Source organism: Pistacia vera, unplaced genomic scaffold, assembly GCF_008641045.1.
Source record: "Pistacia vera cultivar Batoury unplaced genomic scaffold, PisVer_v2 Contig432, whole genome shotgun sequence".
NCBI classification, from domain to species: domain Eukaryota; kingdom Viridiplantae; phylum Streptophyta; class Magnoliopsida; order Sapindales; family Anacardiaceae; genus Pistacia; species Pistacia vera.
The window spans coordinates 735,736-759,062 of record NW_022196260.1 but is presented as its reverse complement, the minus strand read 5'-3'; the positions used below and the strand labels follow the sequence as shown (position 1 = coordinate 759,062).

Here is a 23,327-nt window from a genome sequence, read left to right as displayed (position 1 = left end):
ATCTACCTTGTTCTACTGGTGTTTTTGTGTAGTGATTAGTGGGGAGCGAAAGGAAGGATGGCGATGATGCAGTGGTGCGGCGCAGTAGCAAAGAGAGTGCTGGTGAGTCCGCGAGCAGTAGGTCTACCATCGTCATTGGCGGCGGCTCCGATAGTGTGCGGGCGGGGCGACAAGAAGACGAAGAGAGGGAAGAGATTTAAGGGATCGTTCGGGAAATCAAGGCCTAAAAAAGAGAAGATGATAGAGCGTCTCAAGGACAAGGTTGAGGTCCCCAGGTCAACTCCTTGGCCTCTCCCTTTCAAGCTCATTTAATTTAACTCCAAATTACTATAACAATAACCAAAAAAACTTTCACTTGCTTTGTTTTCGTGCCTCTCTATTTGTAATACCATTTTTTTTTTAATAGTGGAGCTAGGGTTTATCTGAGCTTAATGTATGTGTACATTTTTTATGAATTTTGAATGGATTTCTGTTCCATGGATTTGAATTTGGTATTTTCTGTTAGATTGTTGTTTACATGAAATCTTAGAGTTTTATTGGATTGTTTTTGAGATTTTTTTTTCAGNCTACACAACTTCAACAACCGTCATTAACTGGATTGGGCCTACGTGTTATTGCCCAGCCCAGCCTAGCCCATCACAGCTAAGCCCAGCCCATGTAGCTAATAGACTGGACCTCTTATGAATCTACCTTGTTCTACTGGTGTTTTTGTGTAGTGATTAGTGGGGAGCGAAAGGAAGGATGGCGATGATGCAGTGGTGCGGCGCAGTAGCAAAGAGAGTGCTGGTGAGTCCGCGAGCAGTAGGTCTACCATCGTCATTGGCGGCGGCTCCGATAGTGTGCGGGCGGGGCGACAAGAAGACGAAGAGAGGGAAGAGATTTAAGGGATCGTTCGGGAAATCAAGGCCTAAAAAAGAGAAGATGATAGAGCGTCTCAAGGACAAGGTTGAGGTCCCCAGGTCAACTCCTTGGCCTCTCCCTTTCAAGCTCATTTAATTTAACTCCAAATTACTATAACAATAACCAAAAAAACTTTCACTTGCTTTGTTTTCGTGTCTCTCTATTTGTAATGCCATTTTTTTTTTAATAGTGGAGCTAGGGTTTATCTGAGCTTAATGTATGTGTACATTTTTTATGAATTTTGAATGGATTTCTGTTCCATGGATTTGAATTTGGTATTTTCTGTTAGATTGTTGTTTACATGAAATCTTAGAGTTTTATTGGATTGTTTTTGAGATTTTTTTTTCAGTTGTAGTTGGAGTTATACTTTAGGTATTGTCTGGTTAGTGTTTGAAGTGCATTATTTTGCTTGTTTTGAGCAGAAAATTTTAACACTTATTTTTGCTTCTAGAAACTATAATATAATGTTGCTTTGGTGAAGATAGTTTTGTTGTGGTTTAGTGTATGCAGAAAATTTTAACACTTAATTTTGCTTCTACATTAGGCAATTATGAGGTCATTAAATGAATGCTTCAGTATATGCATCGTGTGCGACTACACGAGACCTATACTTCTTATTGGAATCTATGTTGATGGTGCAAGTTGGTTCAGTTTAAGAGGAGCATGTTTAAGATGGGATCTAGAATGTTTCGTTTGACAAGAGCAGATGGTTCAATGCGGGAAAAAAAAAAAAAAAAGTGTAAAGTTTAGGGTTAACATGTATGGTTTGGGAAATGGTAGAGGTGAAAACACATAGGCTAATGGTTTTGCTGCTTTTGCATTAGATATGGCAGTACATGAGCTTAACTAGATAATAGTAAGTTCATGAACAAATGTGCAGAATTTCTGCATTATATGACATATCAGGTCTGCCTGAATGTGTTTATTGTTTTTTATGTTTGATAACAATAATTAGCATATAGTGAAACAGAAATAGAAGAGAAAGGAGAATGCTGTGAATATTTACACCGGGGATGAGTGCTCTTTTATGCAAAAACCTGCTGAGACTTGATATGTTCTGTAGTAGTGATCCGGCAATTAAAAAAGTTGGTAGAATGAGTGTTTCTAAGAGACTTCTTGTTGTGGTTCCTGTAGGCAGCTTGTTTGCATTTTGTGCATTCTCAAGTTCTATTTGAGTCCAGTGGACAGTTTGCTCATATGTTGTGAGTCCCTTTTGTTTTACCCCAATATTTTGTTTGTTATCTAGTTTTGTAAAAAGCTACTTAAAGTATCAGAAAAATGTGAAAGTAACGAGTAATATTATAGGTCAGTTTTTGTGTTCTTATTAATGGAATATAACCTAACCATGATTATTATCTTCGCTCAGAGGGAACAAAATTTATACAAACAAGGGGCTAAACTTCTTCAATTAGCATAGCCTTTCACATAAAGAAGATATAGCTGGTGTTTGATTATTTCTATATTAGTCAGGTTTATCTATATTCATGTATATAATATTTTGCTATTATAACTAGCATATAACGAATCCGAAAAAGAATAGAGAGGAGATTATTGTGAGAGTTTGGGAATGTCATGAAGCTTCTGATTGAGGAATTGCTTCTGAGGAGCATCTTAATCAGATTACAGATTACTGTTTTTGCAACCAAAAAGAAAAGATTAAGTAAAACGGTATAAATTCTCATGATCTTATATTAGCAAGCCGTTTACACTTCAGGAAGATATAATGTGCAACGCCATTGTCAAACAAAACATTTATCTTGTGTCAACCCTGATGACCACCATTTCCCTTTCTCTCTTTCCACTGCAAACATGCCCGGAAATCCAGCCATAGCTCCCAGTTTACAGCAAGTCCAAAGATGATACTGGGAACTCAAATTGAGGCTGTCAGGAAATAATACTTGCTGCCTCTTCTTGGTTCAGTTGCGAGCCTACATCCGGACATGAACTGTAACAACTGTAAAAGCTGTATTTGTAGCTTTCATCATCCGGACATGAATGGTACTAAGCCTAAGGAGATGTATTCACAACAGAACCTTTGTGGTTCTCAAAGCTGACCATAAAAGCCACGATAAGTTTGCCTTTATTCATGACTTGCTCTTAAAATTTGGTTAAATCATTTTGCTTTGAAATTAGAATTTGGTCTGTTTGGTTTGCGATGGAAGCCCGATAAAACCATAATTTTTCCGTTTTAGGGTTTCTTTTCTGCGGTCTGGGTTAGATGGCCAGAAAACTATATTAAGAGCTAATGCTGCAATTTATATATTGTTGAATGAAGTTTTCATACTTGAGGACTTTTGAAGAAGCCGAATCACAAGCCTTCATTTTGTCGTCTGGTATGCATTTCTGTTCATTGGTGTTTTGAGTCTATTTATCTATGGTTTCCAATAGCTTAAATTAAAGAGCGAATTACAAAGTAGACAAAAATATGAAGGATACAAATTATTTTTCATAAAACGAGATGCATGAAGGGGAGCAACTGAAATCTCCTAATGTCATTAAAATTTCACAACTCCATTCATCAAAAAAAAAAAAAAAAAAAAAAAAAAAGGGAAAAACACAGAGTATGAGCCTTCGACATCATTTTCCGAGCATAGCCATGGATCAACTCAACCTGCACACCAGCAAGAAAGTGTTGCAAATTCAATCTTTTTGACAAGGAAAAGCACACACACAACAGGCCCTTGTCCTTTACCAACATTGTGATCCCTCGTGTTCCAAGACCCGTCATGTACTTCTTTACAAATCGAAGTGTAAAGAAGTCATGTGTGAGTGTTAGGCTGCTCAACACATTTCCGAATAGAAGTTAAGTGCATGACAAGTGGTATCAGAGCCTCAGTTAGCATAACCTCGGTTTTTATTCAATGACAAAAGACATTGTCGCTTCAACAAAGGGATCTAAGACGGTTGATATGGAGACTTCCTAAGAACATGGTCGTCCGGAGAGAGTCAACTCCAACCCCTCAAGGCAGAGAGGTAAGTCCAAAGACTTTATTTCCAGTTTTGACTCACGTCTATCTCGTATAGAAAGAAAGAGTGAGCGCACAGTCAGAAGAGCTAGATCATCGGGTGGATGATCTAGAGACGGAGGTTACCGAAACTCACACTGTTGCGAAAGTCATGTTGCTTCAATTGGAGAAGTCATTAAGGGCCGAAATGGGGAAAATCCGTGAGGAGTTCGTAGGGGAGCTTACCAAGACCCGTCATGTGTTCCAAACCGAAGTCAACAGTACTCTTGTTCGCTTAGGCGAGGTGCAAGCTGATTTAGCGCGATGCAAGCGCACCATGGTTACAAGGATCGGCAGCAACGTCATTGAAAGCCAAGTAATTGACGTTCCAAGGCCTAAAAGCTTTGGTGGCTCACGCAAGGCATAAGAAGTTGACAACTTCTTGTGGGGACTAGACAAGTACTTTGGGGCCGTAAGCGTCACGGAGGAAAGCTCGAGGATTGAAACTGCAGTCCTCTATCTTGGCAAGCTCCCCTACAAACTTCTCACAGATTTTCCCCATTTCGGCCCTTAATGACTCCTCTAATTGAAGCAACATGGCTTTTGCAACAGTGTGAGTTTCGGTAACCTCCGTCTCTAGATCATCCACCCGATGATCTGGCTCTTCCGACTATGCGCTCACCCTTTCTTCTATATGAGATTGGCATGAGTCAAAACTAGAAATAAAATCTTTGGACTTACCTCTCTGTCTTGAGGGGTTGGGGTCAACTCTCTCCAGACGACCACGTTCTTAGGAAGTCTCCATCTCAGCCGTCTTGGATCCCTTTGTTGAAGCGACAGTGTCTTTTGCCATTGAATAAAAACCGAGGTTATGCTAACCGAGACTCTAATACCACTTGTCACGCACTTAACTTCTTTGTTAAGTCCGTGTGGCCTTAACACTTCGAAAATGTGTTAAGCAGCCTAACACTCACACAAAGTCAAAGACTGACAGTATGCAAATGAGAAAGTTAAGTGTAGAGAAAATGTAAATTATGTATTGAAGGATTACAACTTATGAACTTTACAAAGAGTAGTAACCTATTTATAGGCTAAACCTCCTCAAAAAATATGACTAGATACATTGTATACTTAATCCTTAAGTAACACTAAGTTACAACTTTGGGAATGGATAATACTTATCCTTGAAGTTCCTTTGTCATTAAGTATACTTAACCATTAAGTTTACTTAACTATTAAACAACGTACAGCACACTTCAGTCATCGAGTGACTTATTTATGGGCTAAACCTTCTCAAAGAATATGACTAGATACATTGCATACTTAATTCTTAAGTAACACTAAGTGACAACTTTGGAAATGGATAATGCTTATCCTTGAAGTTCCTTTGTCATTAAGTATACTTAACCATTAAGTTTACTTAACTATTAAGCAACGTGCAACACACTTCAGTCATCGAATGACTTATTTATGGGCTAAACATTCTCAAAGAATATGACTAGATAAATGTATACTAATCCTTAAGTAACACTAAGTAATAACTTTGGCAATGGATAATGCTTATCCTTAAAGTTTCTTTGTCATTAAGTTTACTTGGTATGAAGTATACTTAGTCATTAAGTTACTTAACTATTAAACAACGTGCAACACACTTGAGTTGCTTTCACCAAGCAAGTGGTCGTGACAAAATGCTGCAATTTATATGTTGTTGACCGAAGTTTTCATACTTGAGGACTTTTGAAGAAGCCGAATCACAACTTCATTTTGCCTCTGGTATGCATTTCTGTTCATTGGTTGTAAGTCTATTTATCTATGGTTTCCAATAGTTAAGAGCGAATTACAAAGTAGACAAAAATATGAAGGATGCAAATTATTTTTCATAAAGACTCATTTCGAAGTGTTCATGATTTTGTGCAATGTCAAAGAAAAACGAGATGCATGAAGGGGAGCAACTGAAATCTCCTAATGATATTAAAATTACACAACTCCATTCATCAAAAAAAAAAAAAAAAAAAAAAAAAAAAAAAAAACATAAAAAAAAATTTACAAAAAAAAAACAAAGAAAAAAAAAAACAAAAAAACAAAAAAAAAAAAATAAAAATTCAATCTTTTTGACAAGGAAAAGCACACACAGAACAAGCCCTTGTCTTCTTACCAACACTGTGAACAAGGTTGATTTTATTATTGAAATCAAACCACAAATGTGCTGCATTTACAATAAGCAATGTAATAACATGAGATTGCACCAAGTACCCAATATTTAAAACATATATTACACCTAATACTACTTCAAAAATAAATCTTCTGTTGCAATCCAACACCCAAAGAAGGGCAAAATAACTATTATGGCAACCATAGGTACAAGCTACAACCAATTAGCCATCAACAAACGTTAAACAACAAACTATAATACTAACCTTTTATTTATTGCCACGGGAAAGATGTAAGATTTAGTCATTATCTTCCTTGCCATAGTTGTATATTATCTCAATCTGCATTAACAACAAAATCTCAAATTCTGGTTACAAACAATAAATCGAATAAAGTGAAGCATTACTAGCTTTTTTTCACCAAAATTTCAGAACTGCATATTTAAGAACAAAAACAAATAATATGCAACATACAATGTAAAGAAGTGCATAAGAGGAGAGTGAAAGCAAAACACTGTAAGCCATGCCCGATAAAATAAATAATTTAACAAGTGAAAACAGAAGAGAACAATGGATTATAGCAAATTACCCCAGCAGGTGGAGGCGGGTTTCTACAAAACTTAGAACCACCAGGAGCCCAAGGAACTGCACAGAGAAAAGATAAGTAAGTTTAATTTCTTATAAAAAATAAATTAAAAAAGACAGATAATTAAGCTTCAAAAATTGCTGAGGTTAAGGTAGTTCTAAGACTTGAGAAAGAACCATGGGAAAGACTGTTGCATATTCTCACTCATATAAAATCAATCAAGTCTATGCATATTAATAAGAACAACTCCAAAACAGTGTGAATACAAGCACTCCCTAGAAAACTTAACATTTACAGAAGTAGATGCCTTTACTCATATCAAACCACATTAACATTTTTGAGCTCAATAGAGACTGAAAATAGAAGTCTCTTTATTAAAGTAGTCAAATCATACACTCTTTCAAGGATGAAAGCCTAAACTTAAACTCTCTCATTGCAACAGAAAATGTAAGAGGATAAAAAATTTCCTTGATATAAGAAGAGACAAAATAGCATAGGAGAAAGAAAACTAGGCTTACAAGAATTCATAACCCTTATCCATTCTATTTCGTAGTACATTCTGAGTTCCAAAGAAATAATAAAAGAAACAAATAGTTCCGAAATAATTTTAAAATTCCTACGATGATTTTTACAAAAAGAGTCTCCTTCCATTAATTATACACCTTTTCACAAATTTCAGATATTCTTCTCAAAAGTTTCATCATTTCTTACTGAAATGAAGGGATGTTGGCAGGAAATTATACAAAAGTCTCTTAGTTTCTGGGTTTTGGTTACTGTTACTGTTATTTTCTGGGTTTTTGCTTGTTGTTCTTAATTCGGCTGGTTGAGTTGGGAGAGGTATCTATCACAACTGCAGGTCCAAATATAGATTCTTAGTACCAGAACTCTACAATAAAGTACTTACCAATATAAGGATCAGGGTGTCGCCACTTATTATAGCTTGCTTCAGCAACATCAATCAGTCTATCAATTGTGTCAAGATCCTCCTGCAGGTCCACCAAAAGAAAACGTAACCAGATAGCCTAGCACTATAAAGAGCATAAAACAGAACGCAATCCAACTGTTAATTTTGTGTTCTTAGCTTGCTGATTGAGTGGTCATTAAAGCTCAATGCACTATTGTAAAAACTTCACACAAATGAACAACCAACAATCCCAAAGCATGATCATATCAACATCATCAATCAATAGGAACGATATATCACTGTTCTATAAGGAAATGAACAGGATATCAATAATCAGCGTGAAACCTTGTCAAGCCCATCTTAAATCCATGAACACACAACAAACAAGAAATAAAAAAATAAAAAAACCATTTATTGCACTATGATTCCTGTAACATTTTTGCACAATGCAGCCACCATAGTTTACGATACTCAAGCAATTACATGCGGCACTTTATACAAAAAATGCACTTTGCAACTAAGCCTTAATTTACTAAAAAAATTTCAAGCAACTGTGACTAGTAACAGCAATATATTACTATAAAAAAAAATCTAAAATTCAATAAACGAGTATGATGACCAACTTGAAAACTCAACCAATTAAACTAATTCAAACAGCAAGACTCAAGATTACCAACACATAACAATGTTATCTATTAATTCAGTTCAATCAAAATATCTGTAGTCATATTCCGTATTTTCTCCTATATTTATCGATATATTCACTTCAAATACTCTATATATAGAGAACACACACACACACACACACAAAAACAAAAAAAGAATCCTAGCAGGAAAAATATTAGACGAATCGAGAAACAAACGTAGAATTATTTTGAAGTTAATGGTAAGGTAATGTACCACGTGTTTGTTGGCTTCGAACCTGACGCGAAGGTCGTCGGCCTAGAGGAGAAAAAATAAAAATTCATCAGATCTTATTACAACCAATCGAAGAAATTGAATCGAAAGGATGAGATAGATCGGAAATGATGGCAGAGGCTTCACATCTTTGTAAAAGAGGTGGCGATGGACGGCCCAGTTGAGTGTCTCTTTGAGAGCACGGCGATAGAGGATCCTAACTCTCTCTTTTTGCGCGGCTCGCCGCGCCAGGTACCCTGCCGTTGATACTGCTCCGCTCATCTCTCTCTCTCTCTCTCTCTCTCTCTCTCCCCCCGTCTCAGTCGTTCGTTTCTAGAAGTTCCTCTCTTTGCTTATACCCTCTCGTTCTTTTTCCGGAAAAATGTCAAAGAACCACCAAAACGCAGCGTTTCCTATTTTCCAAAGAAAAATTAAAATAAATAAATAATACGTTTAAATGTTTGCTAAAATTTTGTGTATGGAAGGTCGTTTTTTTTTTTTTTTCTTCTTGGGGGGTTTGCATGAAAGCTTGACTAATTTGCTGTGGTTCTGAAGTTAACGACCAAGTAAACCTTCCAATGACCACCTCTATTAATAATCAAGAGAAATTGAATTCAAAACCTTTTAAATAATACACTCAAAAGTTATTATCGTCTCATACGATCACCTAGAGGTGGTTACTTGTGTATAATATGTCTGTTCATTAATTTTTGGTGTTTGATATTCTTGGGTTGTTTTAAAAAATTATTTTTTAATTAAGTATTTTTTTCAAAAAATATTAGTGAAGCTATACAGAATACTTTTTTTTTTTTTTTTTTTGGAAAATGTTAAACTCAACCTCTTCTCACAATCCCGATATGACAATTTGTGATTGGTCAGTTCGTTATAGGTACCACCTGATAAATTGTGAGAAAAGTTTGTGAGAAGAGGTTATAGATGTAAGATTCCTTTTTTTTTTTCAAAAATACTTAACACAACTACTACTAAATGTCATGTCCGACTGAAGCCCAAGTCCGTACGAGACGTAATTAGAATTAACTGGTTTTGATCCATTGGCTAGATTTTACCACTACTACAGGACATATATTCATGTTGAAATCTCTATTTTAAAAACCAGACCGGACCGGCAAGGACTCGGTAGCTTCTTGGGTCCGGTTCAGGTCTGAGGAGGGTTTTTGTAATATTTCAAAATTATAAGGGTTATTGTAATTTTATAAGGGTGTTTTGGAAATATGTCAAAAGTTTAGGGATTATTGAATTTTTTAGGGTATTTTTGAAATAAATAAAAATTTTAGGGACTACTTAAACTTTTTAGGGGAATTTTTGTAATGTATTAAAATTTAAAGGATTAAAATGTATTTTTTTAAAAATAAAATTGTCACTGATTGTCATCGGTCCACCCGTGATCCGAGTAGAAAAACGGGTTGCCCTCCTGTCCAGGTTTTAAAACAATGGTTGAAATAGAAGATACGGACTCTGCTTGAAATTATATTTTGCTTATACACAAAACAGTTAAAAGTTTGGTCGATTTGGCACTGGTTTATCAAACCTCGATTCATATAATGAATTCTGCAAATTAAGAATGAACCAAAACCAGAAAGCCATGTAACTAAAACCAATATGAGAGATTTACACAGCACTATGATGATCATAGTCCATAGACACAAATCAGTTACAACTTCAATCATCAAAAGAATGCTATTAGACCTACCTAATTCAACAGATTCTCTCAATTACTTGTATACATACTGGCTTAAACAAGCTTACAAAAGGGATACCATGCTGTTTTTCCACCCAAACGATCTTCGCCGTGTGACTGGGGGCGTGAAGCTAAGTCCAGCCATTTCCTTGAGGGCTTGCCCCTGCTCTACAAACCTGATCAGCTTTGCGACAATGGCTGCACTCCTTTTGATGTGGTTTATATCCTTTGTATCGCTCCACAATTGGTTGGCCAGCTGTAGCCTTCTACGTTTCGAGTCCAATCCAATATTCCACCTCTCGAAGAGTTTCATCCTCTCTTCTTCTGAAAGCCTTTTACGCATCAGTTTGCTCAGCGTCCCTCTCTCACGATGAAGAGCCTTCACACTGTCTCAGGAAAGAGAGAAAATGTTAGAAGAGGATGTAGAGTCACTCATATACATGACATTTAAGCTATGCACATCCAGAAAGCAAGCCTGCATGAAAGGGGTAGAAAAACAACCTTGAACCAAAAGTAAGAGTTCGACCATCTACAACAGCCTGATTTCCTTGAGAAAATGTTTCCTTGAGGAAGGAAAGTCTCCGATGCTCTACCTCCATGTAAACAGAATCTGATGGATCACCTTTAAAGAGCAGGAAGAAATATGTTCTGTGGATCAATGAAACATTGCAACTTTGCCATAGTTCAAATATAGCTTTTTGCTGTCTCTCAAATACCAGCGGCCAATCATTAATCGCCAATGCTTCATGCATTGGATCCAATCCCACATCTTTCACACTCTTTTCAAAGTTATCAGCTTTTAGTCCTGTCTCCTGAACCTAGAATGCACATGTAGAGCATGCATCAAACAATGTCAAAGGAATCAAATTCATAAGAGACATACTGAAAATGATAAAAATTCTAGCAAGAAGAAATAAGTAAAAGTCGTCACCTGATTTTTGGCCATTTTCTCCAATCCTGCAACAAAAGTATGAATGCTAGTGATATCCTCGTCTGCAGAGGTTTTGATGGAAGCAGTCTCCAGAGAAGATGAAGAATCATTTCTTGATAAACTTGCATTGTTTTTACCATGATTGAATAGTGAAAATTTTCTTCGGAAACCTTCTGGTCTTCCAGGAAAGTTTTTCTCCATCCCATTGGGTGGAGTGCTCTCAATTTGTTCTCCATTCTCAAGGCCAGGAGTAGATGAGCCAGCCATGAGATTTGCTCTACAACTCCAGCTCCTCGTTAATGTGGAGTTTCTGGAACTTGACATATCTGCTGCCAAGGACCTTGGAGATTGTTCACCAAGATCAGGGTGACTGACAAGAGAATCAATGGTCTTTTGTACATTATTCAGTCTCTGCTCCAATGCACCATATCTAAAACCATTTTGGATATCACTCACTTCTCTATCTCCATTCACAGGGTTTGATATTATTTCCCGACCTCTCGCATCTCCATTTTCGTATGTCAAAGCCAGCATTCCCTCATTGTCGGTATTTGATAATCTATGGGATTCATTCTTATCCCCACTTGTCTCTTCCATCTCAATACATTGAACTTCCTTGCAGTATTCACCAGAATCTTCTGCAGCTCCAATTGCATTCTCCTCTAAAACATTACCTGAACAGGATCTTACAAAATTCTTTCCAATCGACAGAGGTGATGATGTACACTCAGACAAAGAATGGTCTTCAGTATTCTCCTGGTCGTACAGATCATCAGAATTACTCCCACTCTGTGTGTTGTAATAATGAGTTCCGTTCGACCTTTTAGCCCCTACATCCATATGATGCGAATTGGCTACACCTGATGACTCTGATATGGAATCTTCCCATCTACCATTTGCTTGGTGCTTTGGATGATGATGGATAGCAGCCTGAACATAAAAAGGAAAAAGGAGTTACTATTGCAGCATTACTTTGTGTATAATGAGAGCCTACAGTAATTAGGCATTAACATAAACCTCTTGTCTTGTGTCTTGGTCATGCCCAACCATTCTTAGCAAATCCTCAACCCGAGATTGAGCAAGATCTCGTTGCTTAGTCAGCTCCTTAATCTCCTTCTCCATCTGCATGAAGTAAAACCCAATTTATATCAGCAAATGTGTACTAAAATATGTGTTAAGCTCAGCCTCAGTCCTTTTTTAACCGGTGAAAACAGATCATACTACACAATACATATCATTTAAGGTCCTTTTCAGTCGTATAGTCAATCAAACAGCAAAATCTATGCATATAGTTCAGACTAGGCCAGCTGATTATGTGTCATGTAAATTGGTAGAACTAGAGACCTGCAATACACATAACTGTCGCAAAATAATATTCCAGAACTATAATTGAAAATTCATTCATTTATGCGACCGATTCAATTCATTGAAGTTAAAACTTTATCATGTTACTTCTAAACTATGTGCTTTAACACAATGTTTATCTTTGATGAGTACTTCTAAAAGGAGTGCACAACAGATACCCATATACAATAAAGCATGCACACAGCTATCTATATATGCATCATTTTAGACACCCCTAAAAATGAGACTAAGAATCAGAATACTTGAACCATTCATGTATGCACAAAAATTTCTGATAAATACTTACAAGTACGATGTTGACAAATCAATTGTATTTAGGTGTACCTAATTTTTGTATGACAAGGATGTATTGATGCGCAACATATTTCCAAATGATTTTAAAATGGAAAATACAAACCTTCTGGATCTGAAGATCTTTCTTTCTCAGTAGTGCAGGATAATCACAACTCGATGAAATAGGGGCTGGACTTCTCAACTCACTTTCCAACCTAGCCAATTCTTTTTGCAAATGCTTAACCAATGCCTTATCAGACATGACCACGTTGACCTGTGCTTTTGTAGTAACTTCTTTGGCACAACAAGCAAACAAAAGAGTGTTTCTGGTTTGCTCAACATGACTACGAGCAGGGCTTAGAGTGCATATAATGGCAGTTCTAGCATTACCACCCAAGCAAGGCTGAAGTAGGCGCGTCAACTTAGAGTCTCTATAATTGATGTGTCCATGTCTTCCTTTACTGAATTTATCATTGAAACATATTGACTAGTAAGTTAAATTACTAACCTATTTACCATAAATCTCCGAAAGGAACAAAAATGAAGCATAATGGCAAAGAGGACTCTTTGGAGAACTCAATGCAGAAATATATTCATCGTCATGTCTAAATAATCTAGCCAAAGCAATTTGTGCCTATCTTGAACTTTGATTAACATATTCAGAAATAGGCTCAAGCTTTGTTTTTCAAGCTGTAACTCAGTTTCAATTCTGATCAACTTAGTTGAGCTAAACTGAAATAGCACAGTTTTTGACTTGGCTCATAACAATATGTTCAAATAACTTTACAAAGTCCATTATGTTAAAAAGTGAAACCAAAGTTCCATCTCAATGTTTTGCATTGAGAAAAGTTCTCAAGGTAATCATTACTACAAATGACATCCAGAACAAATCCTGACATTCCTTTGGAAATTAGCATTATAAAAGAGTTGTTATTGAATAAGTGTTATCAGCTCTTCAGAAAGTGAACCACCACTAAACTATGTCAAAAACATTGGCTACAACAAGTTTCATATTTCTGACTACCAATTAAACTCAACCAACCTTAGCTTGCGAATGACAGTGCTCAGAGTCAGTAAACTACGGTTTATGTGGCAACCTTCTTTCAATCTTGCACCAGTTGACAATGCCTGAGATGCACGCTCACTCCCTGCCAAATCAATAAAATTCTGCAAACAAAATCAACTCAACATGAGTTACCTACTTCTTGTCAAAGTTATAAACAGAGATTACTCTCTATTGATTTAATGGTCCATACCACACTGGCAGAAAGGGTTGTTGAATTTTCTTTGCCTAAGAACTCTCGAGCAGAACTTTCAATTGTCTACACAAATTAATATGCAAAGGTGTAAGTTGCAACATCCTAAAGCATTGAAATAAAGTATATGTTAACAACTACTAAAACCAGAAACAAGAACAGAGGTCAGGGCAAACCAATCTAATAATTTGATGCGATCTGGAGCTTTTGTCATTCAGTAAGGTCTCCCCTATCCGTCTTTGAGCTGGCAGGAAAACAATAATTATATAAAGATACAGCATCATCTTTGAGCTGGCAGGAAAACTTAATTAAATAAAGATACAACATCATCCAGCAATAATGGAGTTTGTAAAATGCTTTACCTTCACAAATGGAAAGGAGTTCCTTTAAATGGTTCCAGTCCTTCAGAGTTTCTTCAGTGACTTTTTCCACAATAGTTCCTTTCTGATGAAAACGAGAATTCATGAGAAAGAATTTGGTGCACTCATTACATAAAACTAATAAGGACGATAACATTTACCTCCGGATCGTCTAGCAGTCTAAGTGAAGCATTATCATTGCCAAGGAGATCTCTAATAGATTCATTGTAGATCTCAATTGCTGAGAACTTCAAAACAAATGCTCTTTCTTCATGCTGCAATTATATAACCAATCAAAAGTATTTACGAAGAAATTCAAAGGTGAAAAATGGAACTCAAACACACTATTAGAAAGTTTATTACCCTATGTATATAGTCAAATATATCAGCTACTGTATGCTCAGTTATTCCAGTCATGGTGTATGTCTTTCCACTGCTTGTTTGACCATATGCAAAAATACTTGCTGGGGACAAAGAATTTAACCAAGTTTTTCACTTGACATGTCATTAAGAATCGAGGAAATCCAAAAGAAAATGATATTACAATACCAATGTCAAACTTACTGTTAACACCACCAACAACTGAAAGAGCAATTGACTTCGCTCCATCTTCGTACACCTGTTTTGTAGAACAGTCGCCCCGAAATACTCTGTCTATCAACAATAAAAGAACAAAGGAAAAACAGAGTGAACAATCAAATTATATCTGAATACACGTGAAAACATCTTCTCATAACAAATGCTTCCAAATTTAACCATATGATTTATTCTTTCCCCTCTTTTTTGTTTTTTTGTTTTGTGGGAGCAAAATATCTAACTACATGATTAGTATACCTATTTTAGTATTTGATGCATAATCATTCCCTAATGTAGTAACACATGTAGGAATATAGATGAAATCATAGAAATGGTACTAACATTATAGCATCGTATTATAAGGTATCAATTTAGTAATAGGTCTTAAGGTTTACTAATTCATCCCGTTTCCTAAAAAGATGGTGGTAAGAAATTCCAGGACTCTTAAAAATTAGATCCAAGTGTCAAACTTTCACCAGAGAATAGAAGAAGGTTGTCTAGGGTGTACTCCACAAATTAATTGAAAGCCTAGTCTTCATCAATAGTCACTATAATGAAAATATTATCTGAAATTTATGAAAACAAACAACGAATGCAGATGATAAAACAACAAAAATATGAACATTTTCCTTACCAAATGTATAGGCAGATGGAAATGTAGAACCCTCACGGAGGGTGTTTCGATATAAGATGGTGGTGTCATTGATGCATTCCCAATCAGCTACTTCATTTCCAACAATCTCTTTCTCACTCAAAGGTCTCAACCTCACCAAAACGAGAATCTTCTCCTCATGGGCCATTTGCATCTTCTCCATCTTCATAACTTCTTCCCCACTAAAAGCCCCCATTTTTGACACTGCACCTTTCTTCTTTCTTCTCCACCACACCACCAGCACCAGTTTACTCACAACAAACCCATAATACACAAATCTTCAAAGACAAAAATCAAACTCAATAATCAAGTCATACACTCCCAGTCACTCCTGCTTATCCAAAATGCATGACTATTTAGAAGTGATTAAAAAACAAGGTTGTTGCACTTGCCAAAAATATGTAAGCCCCAACTTTCCACTACCAGGTACCTGCAGAAAACTAATCATGGGGTATTAACCACCAACCCAAATATAATAAACCATAAGTAAAAAAAGCTTAATTACAGGTTAAATTAACAAAAAAAATTAATCATGGGTTTTAACCAACCAACCCAAAAAGAAAAATTTTTAAATTTATTTTTTGGCCAACCAACCACCCGAAAACAAATGTACAAACTAAAACAAAGATTAGTCAATAATCATGAGGTAGTTAAGATTTAAGATTGAAAGCTGCTGCCTAATCTTTAGTCCTAAGCTTTCTTTAACAAAAACAAAATCACTTCATACTCTTTACTTAGAAAGGTATCAATTGCATTGTCAGAACAGTAAACTTTCCACAGTAGCAACCAACCATGCTTGAAAACCAAGCAACAAAGAACCTCCATATAAAATACATAGATATTTACCTGCAAGAAACCGTTAACAAGCAGACTTCTGCAATGCAGTTCTGATAAAAGTTACCAAATACAAATAGTCAGAGATTCTATCCAACAAACCGCCACGGTTTTTTAGCTCCTTGTTCTGATCTGAAATCAATAAAAACACTAACTATTAAATGCTAGAAATGATCCTGATTTCCAAGGACTTGAACGTTTCATAAGAAAAAATAAATAAATAACGGTAACTATTTTATGAAAATTTACAACAAATCTTAGATATAAATCCTACTAAATTTACCTTCAACTCTTCGAATATCAAACCATTTTGAAATTTAAATTTAAAAAAGGAAAATGGAAAATCAGTTAACTAAGCAGACTTTTCGCGGAGTTCATCCAACCAAACGTGAATTGGAAGAGCAAAATATGAAGCCAGTTTCCAGGGAAATAGTACTTTACGCGTGGAATAAAGGTTAAAGGAAGGATAAAAAGGAGAATGTGAGTGAAGACGAAGGGTAAAAATGGTAGCAGAATACTAAAACAGCTTGATGAAACAGTGAAAAACTGAAAATCCGCGATACATTTCACACTCCCACGATCTAACAAAAAAACAACAAAGCTCAGATAAGAGAGAGAGAGAACAGTTGGCTTTTTAACAAACACATATTGATAAAATAAAAACAAAAACAAAAACAAAACGTCTCTCTCTCTCTCTCTCTGAAGTTTCTCTCTCAGAGACCGTTCTAGTGGACCAACGGTGGCGTACTGGCGTTGAGTAGCTGCAAATCTGGTGCGGCGTCAACGTCGTTGAAGTTTCTTAACGACAACTAATAATCTAGTATGGAGGGGAGGAACCATGAAATTACCATTTTTGACCTTTCTTTTCTTCTTGGAGGAGCGGTATGATTACCATTTTTGACCTTTCATTTCTCCTGGATTATAAAAGGTAAGGCACGTGAAGTAAAGAGATTAAACACTTCATCTCCCGCCACGTGGTTTCTGTGCTTTTGTCAAGCTCCTGGGCCCAGATCTCACCGTTTGATCACTTTCTCCGTCACCGTTTGATTGTTTAATCTTTTGACCATGACGTTGCTTCGCTTTGCCAAATAAATGTGGTAAATAAGTTGGATACGTGATGTAAATACTATAAATGATCATGGATATTATCGTAATTAACGTATTTATAATTAACATTAATTCTCAATAATTAATATGAATAAAAGTATATGTTAACATGGATCCGGGATCACCATTTTAAGTTGAGATGGAAAAAAGGGTAAAGTAACAGTTACTGGCGCCGGTTTGTCGGTTATGTTATTAACTACCCTTTACCGGCTATTATAAGACGAGGCTCTGGTCAACTCAACATGCCGTTAAGTCATCATGAGATTACAAAAGGATATTTACTTTAGAATTTGGATTAGTATTAATTAATCACATTTAACTCATTAATCAATTCAATTATGGGGTATCTTCTTGTTTCTCATTGTTAGGAACTCTGGAGGGTTATCCCAATAAGCTTTGTGAAAGACCAAATCAAACAATACATTAATTTAGTAATAGATTTGTTAATGGAATGTATGCATCATAGTATATTATTTATAAAATAAAGATTTAATTAATTAAGTTTAAAATTGGGATGGTCAACTAAGGTTTGTGTAGATGGTTGAATTTGGTAGCGGGTAAAGGATTTTTTTTTCCCACCGAATAAATTGCTCAATGACACTTTCCTACACTCAGATTATTAAAATATCACTTTACCACCCAAAATGCAAATATGTTAGTAATCTTTTTTGTGAAGAAGAGCAGGATTATCAAAAGTTAGTTAAAAGGAAGGATAGAATGGTCATATTGTCGTTTTGGTCGAATACCTTCTCAAACCCTAATACAGGTTTCAACCGGTTTAGACGGTTTGACATGATTTTGGCGTCGTTGATCAACGTTGACTCCACCCTCAGCTTCCTCATCCTTCTCTCACAAAAACCCCTCACTTTTCCACCACATCGAGCACGCCAATCGTAGGCCACCGCTAGTTTTTTGTTCTCACAACCATTGAGCTGCCAGGCCAGATTCTAGTCAATTTGATTGTCGAAAATTCCACTTGAAGCCACTTGTAGCACTAGTAACGCCTCCTTTCTAAAAGCCCCATCATCCCTGACCCTGGTTGTTCACCGTTCATCAGACGCCTACCATTCAACAAAAGAATTAAACCACGATCGCTGGCAATTGAAAAGCTATTATGGTCTTGATTGTTAGGACTATTGAAGAAGGATGGACGATGATTCGTTTGGTGATAGAAAGTCAGGTTATGGTGGTCGGAGTCGACCGAAATCATGCATGAAAGTTTGATTTGCAGTGGCTAACGATTAGGGATTGAAATTTGGTGGGGTATTTTTGTCTTTGCAATCAAAATTACTATATTTAAAGGAAATTATTATCAAAGTTTGTGTTTTGGGTGGGAAAGTAATATGTTACAAGTCTGGGGTGGGAAAGTGTCATTAAGCCATTTTTTGGATGGAAAAAAGTCGCCAACTCTTTGGTAGCCTCATTTTGTGGCGTGATGCATGGCATTCTAGATGCTGACAAATATTTATGTAAACTTTATTTATCTAATGTAATTATAAAGTTTGGTTTTGCACGCGTACTTATAATTAGATGGGTCCATTATTTCCACCATAGGGGAACCATAAGGTTTAATAATTTTAATTACATTTTATATATCTATTAGGTGACTACCAAGAATAAGCTTTTACTTCCCATGTAATGTGATTTCCAAACATAAATAGCTATTAATATTCAATGATTTTTAGCAATAATATTACCAAAAGAAAAATAGTTAAAAGTGAAAGATATTAAAGCCTGCAAAAGAAGAAAGAGCAATAAAGAACCCATGAAAGGAGGGAGGTCCTGTAACATGCAAATCCAATAAAGAAGGCCAACTCAAAAGCTATATGTTAATATAAAGTGAGACGAAAATATCAACTACCCTTACCTTCTTCAAATGTAATTAACCAAATGATCGGACTTATAGTTTACGGTTTTCAACATTCGAAGAAGAATCTTTTTTTTTTTTTTCTTTTGGTATCTGGGAGTGTTCGGGTCAGTTTGCGCATACCTCGACTATTCTTTCAGGGTCTTGAAGTTAATCGTTAGGTAAGTTTCTAATGGTTATCCCTTATTAGTAATTATAGGGATTCAAACTCAAGACCTCTTGAATAATACACTTAAGAGTCTTACGTGAACCGTCAAACTATCTAAAGGTAGTTTCAAGAAGAAGTTTATTTACTATTCATTTACAATGCAAGATTATATACATATTTAATGTGAGGGGGGGAGTTTGGTGCAATGACCCTACAGAAAACGTGAGTTGATGAAAAAACCAAGCACATAAGGGACAATGACAACGGGATTTAATTAAATGAATCACCAAAGAAACTTTATTATATAATACAATATGTGTTGCTTCATAGCCACGAAAAGCACTACCAAAAGTGTGTGGCAAAATAATTGCTTTGGACCATTTGATGATGAAGAGGACTGTTCATACATTTAGAATTTGTGGTCATTTAATTCACGGATAAATATTGGCAACTCGCAATTTCAAGCAAAACTTATTCGTCGGCTCGTAAATTGGCAGGCGAAACCCATAACAAGTAGGTAAAACCTATATACAAACTGACCAATTGTGAGTTGTCACGTCAGAGTTGTGAGATTGAGTTATAAGTGTAGTATTACTCTTTAATTTATAAGAACTTAGCTTGGTAGAATTCACTCAAACCCAAAAACTAACTCAAGAGAGGAGAGAACCCAATCACATATATATACTATAACAGTCTACTAAATTAGCGATATGAGACAAATAGAACTTCAAATAGATTCTAAATTGAAATGATTCTCCAAAAATCAAAAATATAGTGCCAAGTATACCCTTTAAAGATAATAATTAAATAACCCTCAATGATGTAATAAGGTAATTTACACACGTAAAACATTTAAATGTCAATATTAAGGGTTCTTAAGAACCATAAAAAAAGTATCATTTTAAACACAAAATTCAACATCAATGTGAAATGCTATTGACTCTCAACTATAAAGAGATTTAAGAAGCTTAAAGAAAATGTAAATTATACCTAATCTTAATTAAAAAATTTGAAGTCTAAAAGTTTAGTGAACAATTGCTACCCACTATCGTCTACCTTTACCAATCTAAGTGATTACTTTAAAGAGAGGAAATTAAACGGTTAATAAATTTTGTCATTTACCCCAATAACAAAGGATTAACCCCCATTAAACAATTGCTAAATGATCCATTAACAACCCCATTATGATGAGGTAGTTTGCCTATTCTTGTCAAAGGCACCATCACCATTATGATATATCATTGTTGGAGCATTTCTTGCTGATGTTATGCCTTTGATATTGGCATAAAAGAATTAAACATGTCTTAATCACCATCATCATCTCTTAGTGTGACTTAACATTACACAATATTATTCATCATTCTTTTCTCATTTTTCTTATTATAAAGTTTTTTTTATTAATCAAAGTATGTTACATAACTGTGAGTGAATACACACTTATTGCTCGGATGACAAGACTTTAGTCATCTGAGTGGGTTATCCAGAGGTATTGTGTTTAATGGACCTAGAGAATTAGTGGAAGTGTTTGTAGGGTGTTCAATGGACTCCAAGAATTAGTTGATGTGAGGTGCAATCATACTAGCACTAATGCACCATATCTCATCAGAACTCCGAAGTTAAGCGTGTTTGGACGAGAGCAGGACTAGGATGGGTGACCTCCTGAGAAGTCCTTGTGGTGCACCTCTCTTTAAAAAAAAAAAAAAAAAAAAAAACCACCTCTAGGTAGCTTGGCGATTCCCTTCGGACTCTTGAGTGTATTACTCAAAAGGTCATAAGTTCGAATTCACATGATAACTAATAAGGGGTAGCCATTAAGGCTTACCTGACTGTTAACTTCAGGACCCCGAGGGACTAGTAGAGGTGTGTACAAGCTGGCTTGGACACCCCCAGATACAAAAAATAATAATAAAAAAATATTAGTTGAGGTACGCACAAACTAGTCCAGACGCCCCAGTTATCAAAAACTTTTTTAAGTAATTCCCTCTGTTATGTACTTGTATGCATGATCAAATTTTTAATTCTATAAACTTTTTGACCAAAGAAGCATCTCAACCACCTCTCTCAATCGTGTAACCAATCAAAGTATAATTATATGATTCAAAACAGTATTAGTCCATTGTCAAATTAATTAATCCATGTATAAATTATATAATCCCCTTATCAATAAACCGCCCACTTCAATAGTCAATTATGACTTCTTGTTTTTTTTTTCTTTATAGTTATTTGTTGAATAACGTATGGCCTTTAGATGGAATTAAACTATGCACTCATTTTAAGTGTCCATTTCAATGGGTCAGAAGTTGCCTAAAGGTAAAAGTGAAACCTGATAAAGAGTTATGGGTAAGCCCAACAATTTTTAATGGGCCTTATACATGCCGAATAAAGTATGGGCTTTGAAGGAGTCATAAAGCTAGGGCCAACTCACTTTGTATGGACCGGAATGACCCGGTTGAGTTAAGCCCAACCCATTCTCTGTGATATTATTAACCTGTATTTACTTACTAATAAGAGTAATACTACACTTACAACCTAATCTCATAAATTTTATCTCACAATCCCAACGTTGCAGCTCACAATTTGTCAGCTTACAATCGGTCCCGCCTGTCCAATTGCGGGTCCTTTTTACCCAATTGTGATCTGTCACGTCGAGGTTATGAGAAAAAATTTATAAGATTGGGTTGTGAGCCAATCTTTATTGCACTAATAATGCCACACTCACAAAGATTCTATACAAAATATTTCATACAAAGTGATGTGCCAAAATATGATTAGATCAATTAATATAAAAATTAACTTAATAAATGCATATTAAATTATGGTGAATGATATGTCAATGCAAAAGTATTGTTATTTTGTGTAGAGTTTTTGTAAGTATAATATTACTCATTTACTTACTAATCTTAGTTTCGGATAAGATTATCATAAATGATATATGTGTGTGCAATCGATTAAAAACACATGTTCATATCTTTGTCAATGCAAAAGTATTGTCACATTATTTTGTGTAGAGTTTTTGTAAGTATAATATTACTCATTTACTTACTAATCTTAGTTTCGGATAAGATTATCATAAATGATATATGTGTGTGCAATCGATTAAAAACACCTGTTCATATCTTTATCACGGGCCTACTAGGCATCCCAAATTTTGATTTTGTATGGTTCAAACAATGACTCAAGATTTGATATCATAATGGCATGCATAATGTATAGTGTTATGATACAAGTAATAGGACAAGGTTATGGTGCCGTGGGAGACATGAAATGATAGGGAAAAAAAAAAAAAGGGATGAGAGAAAAAAGCAATGGCCATAAAATGAGCAAGGTGGGTCAAGGGAGATTTTAGATTGGTGGATCAAAATAGGCTGGGGGGAGCTTTCATCTTTGAAGAAAGTGGGTAAATAGGTAGAGTGGGTTCACCACAAACACTTTGTTATACCAAAATTTCTTGACTCATTTATCACAAACTCATTATATTTCAACATTGCTATCTTGTCTTGTGGCCTTGTGGGGTTCCACTTCCACCACACCTTCTCAAATCAAAATTATGGACCCCCTTGTTACTATAATTTCAATTTATACCCTCAATTTAGAGCTTCTTCAAGAGTAATTATCTAAATAACAAAATCATTATTTTATCAAAAGACTATTGCTATATATCTCTATTAGATGAATTGGCCGACTAGTTTCAAATATATAATATTTTACATCCATTCATGGATAGTCTAGATGGTTAGGGCGAATCACGAATAATGCGGATAGGCCCACGGTTTTAGGTTCGATTCCCCATCTAAGCATCCATGATTTAAATAAAACACTTAGATTAGTCAAGTTGAGGTGTGCGTAAGCTAATCCAGTCAAGTTGTAAGTTGACCTAG

General features: G+C 35.6%; 4 protein-coding genes and 1 pseudogene across 6 annotated transcripts; 3 read left to right on the top strand and 2 right to left on the bottom strand.

Annotated features, from left to right (window-relative positions):
• Positions 1 to 12: 12 nt before the first annotated feature.
• On the top strand, positions 13 to 487 carry LOC116143809 (30S ribosomal protein S31, mitochondrial-like). The gene has a single exon (XM_031429268.1). It carries the CDS (start codon positions 58 to 60, stop codon positions 310 to 312), a length of 255 nt encoding a protein of 84 aa, XP_031285128.1. The 5' UTR covers positions 13 to 57; the 3' UTR covers positions 313 to 487.
• A 225-nt stretch (positions 488 to 712) lies between these two features.
• Positions 713 to 1,171, top strand: LOC116143807 (30S ribosomal protein S31, mitochondrial). The gene has a single exon (XM_031429266.1). The coding sequence runs from the start codon at positions 742 to 744 to the stop codon at positions 994 to 996; it is 255 nt and encodes an 84-aa protein (XP_031285126.1). The 5' UTR covers positions 713 to 741; the 3' UTR covers positions 997 to 1,171.
• A 2,272-nt stretch (positions 1,172 to 3,443) lies between these two features.
• On the bottom strand, positions 3,444 to 8,714 carry LOC116143776 (NADH dehydrogenase [ubiquinone] 1 beta subcomplex subunit 9). Its single transcript, XM_031429231.1, has 6 exons — positions 8,530 to 8,714; positions 8,386 to 8,427; positions 7,486 to 7,567; positions 6,585 to 6,640; positions 6,263 to 6,337; positions 3,444 to 3,511 (listed from the first exon to the last, which is right to left on the bottom strand). The coding sequence occupies exons 1-5, from the start codon at positions 8,662 to 8,664 to the stop codon at positions 6,296 to 6,298; spliced, it is 357 nt and encodes a 118-aa protein (XP_031285091.1). The 5' UTR covers positions 8,665 to 8,714; the 3' UTR covers positions 3,444 to 3,511; positions 6,263 to 6,295.
• Positions 8,715 to 9,965: 1,251 nt separating this feature from the next.
• Positions 9,966 to 17,139, bottom strand: LOC116143728 (kinesin-like protein KIN-7E). Of its 3 annotated transcripts, XM_031429164.1 has the most exons (16): positions 16,611 to 17,139; positions 16,340 to 16,459; positions 15,886 to 15,933; positions 15,476 to 15,771; positions 14,830 to 14,919; positions 14,629 to 14,729; positions 14,427 to 14,540; positions 14,269 to 14,350; positions 14,083 to 14,150; positions 13,907 to 13,972; positions 13,693 to 13,817; positions 12,775 to 13,111; positions 12,030 to 12,134; positions 11,013 to 11,942; positions 10,583 to 10,899; positions 9,966 to 10,467 (listed from the first exon to the last, which is right to left on the bottom strand). In XM_031429164.1, exons 4-16 carry the CDS (start codon positions 15,687 to 15,689, stop codon positions 10,146 to 10,148), a joined length of 2,871 nt encoding a protein of 956 aa, XP_031285024.1. In that variant the 5' UTR covers positions 15,690 to 15,771; positions 15,886 to 15,933; positions 16,340 to 16,459; positions 16,611 to 17,139; the 3' UTR covers positions 9,966 to 10,145. The 3 variants fall into 3 exon arrangements, with proteins under 3 accessions (XP_031285024.1, XP_031285022.1, XP_031285023.1); XM_031429162.1 differs by having other exon boundaries at positions 15,476 to 15,933; XM_031429163.1 differs by having other exon boundaries at positions 15,476 to 15,923.
• Positions 17,140 to 21,014: 3,875 nt separating this feature from the next.
• On the top strand, positions 21,015 to 21,133 carry LOC116143817 (annotated as a pseudogene).
• The last annotated feature ends 2,194 nt before the right edge of the window (positions 21,134 to 23,327 follow it).

Bases quoted from the DNA above. Each gene is read 5' to 3' on its own strand.
- LOC116143776 (XM_031429231.1), bottom strand. From the start codon at position 8,664: ATGAGCGGAGCAGTATCAACGGCAGGGTACCTGGCGCGGCGAGCCGCG. The intron at 7,568-8,385 runs GTACATTACCTT...GTGGACCTGCAG, and splicing joins TCGAAGCCAACAAACACGTG to GAGGATCTTGACACAATTGA. The intron at 6,641-7,485 runs GTAAGTACTTTA...TTCTCTGTGCAG, and splicing joins ACACCCTGATCCTTATATTG to TTCCTTGGGCTCCTGGTGGT.
- LOC116143807 (XM_031429266.1), top strand. From the start codon at position 742: ATGGCGATGATGCAGTGGTGCGGCGCAGTAGCAAAGAGAGTGCTGGTG.
- LOC116143809 (XM_031429268.1), top strand. From the start codon at position 58: ATGGCGATGATGCAGTGGTGCGGCGCAGTAGCAAAGAGAGTGCTGGTG.
- LOC116143728 (XM_031429162.1), bottom strand. From the start codon at position 15,689: ATGGGGGCTTTTAGTGGGGAAGAAGTTATGAAGATGGAGAAGATGCAA. The intron at 14,351-14,426 runs GTAAATGTTATC...CGTTTTCATCAG, and splicing joins GACTGCTAGACGATCCGGAG to AAAGGAACTATTGTGGAAAA. The intron at 12,135-12,774 runs GTTTGTATTTTC...TACTTCATGCAG, and splicing joins AAGATCTTCAGATCCAGAAG to ATGGAGAAGGAGATTAAGGA.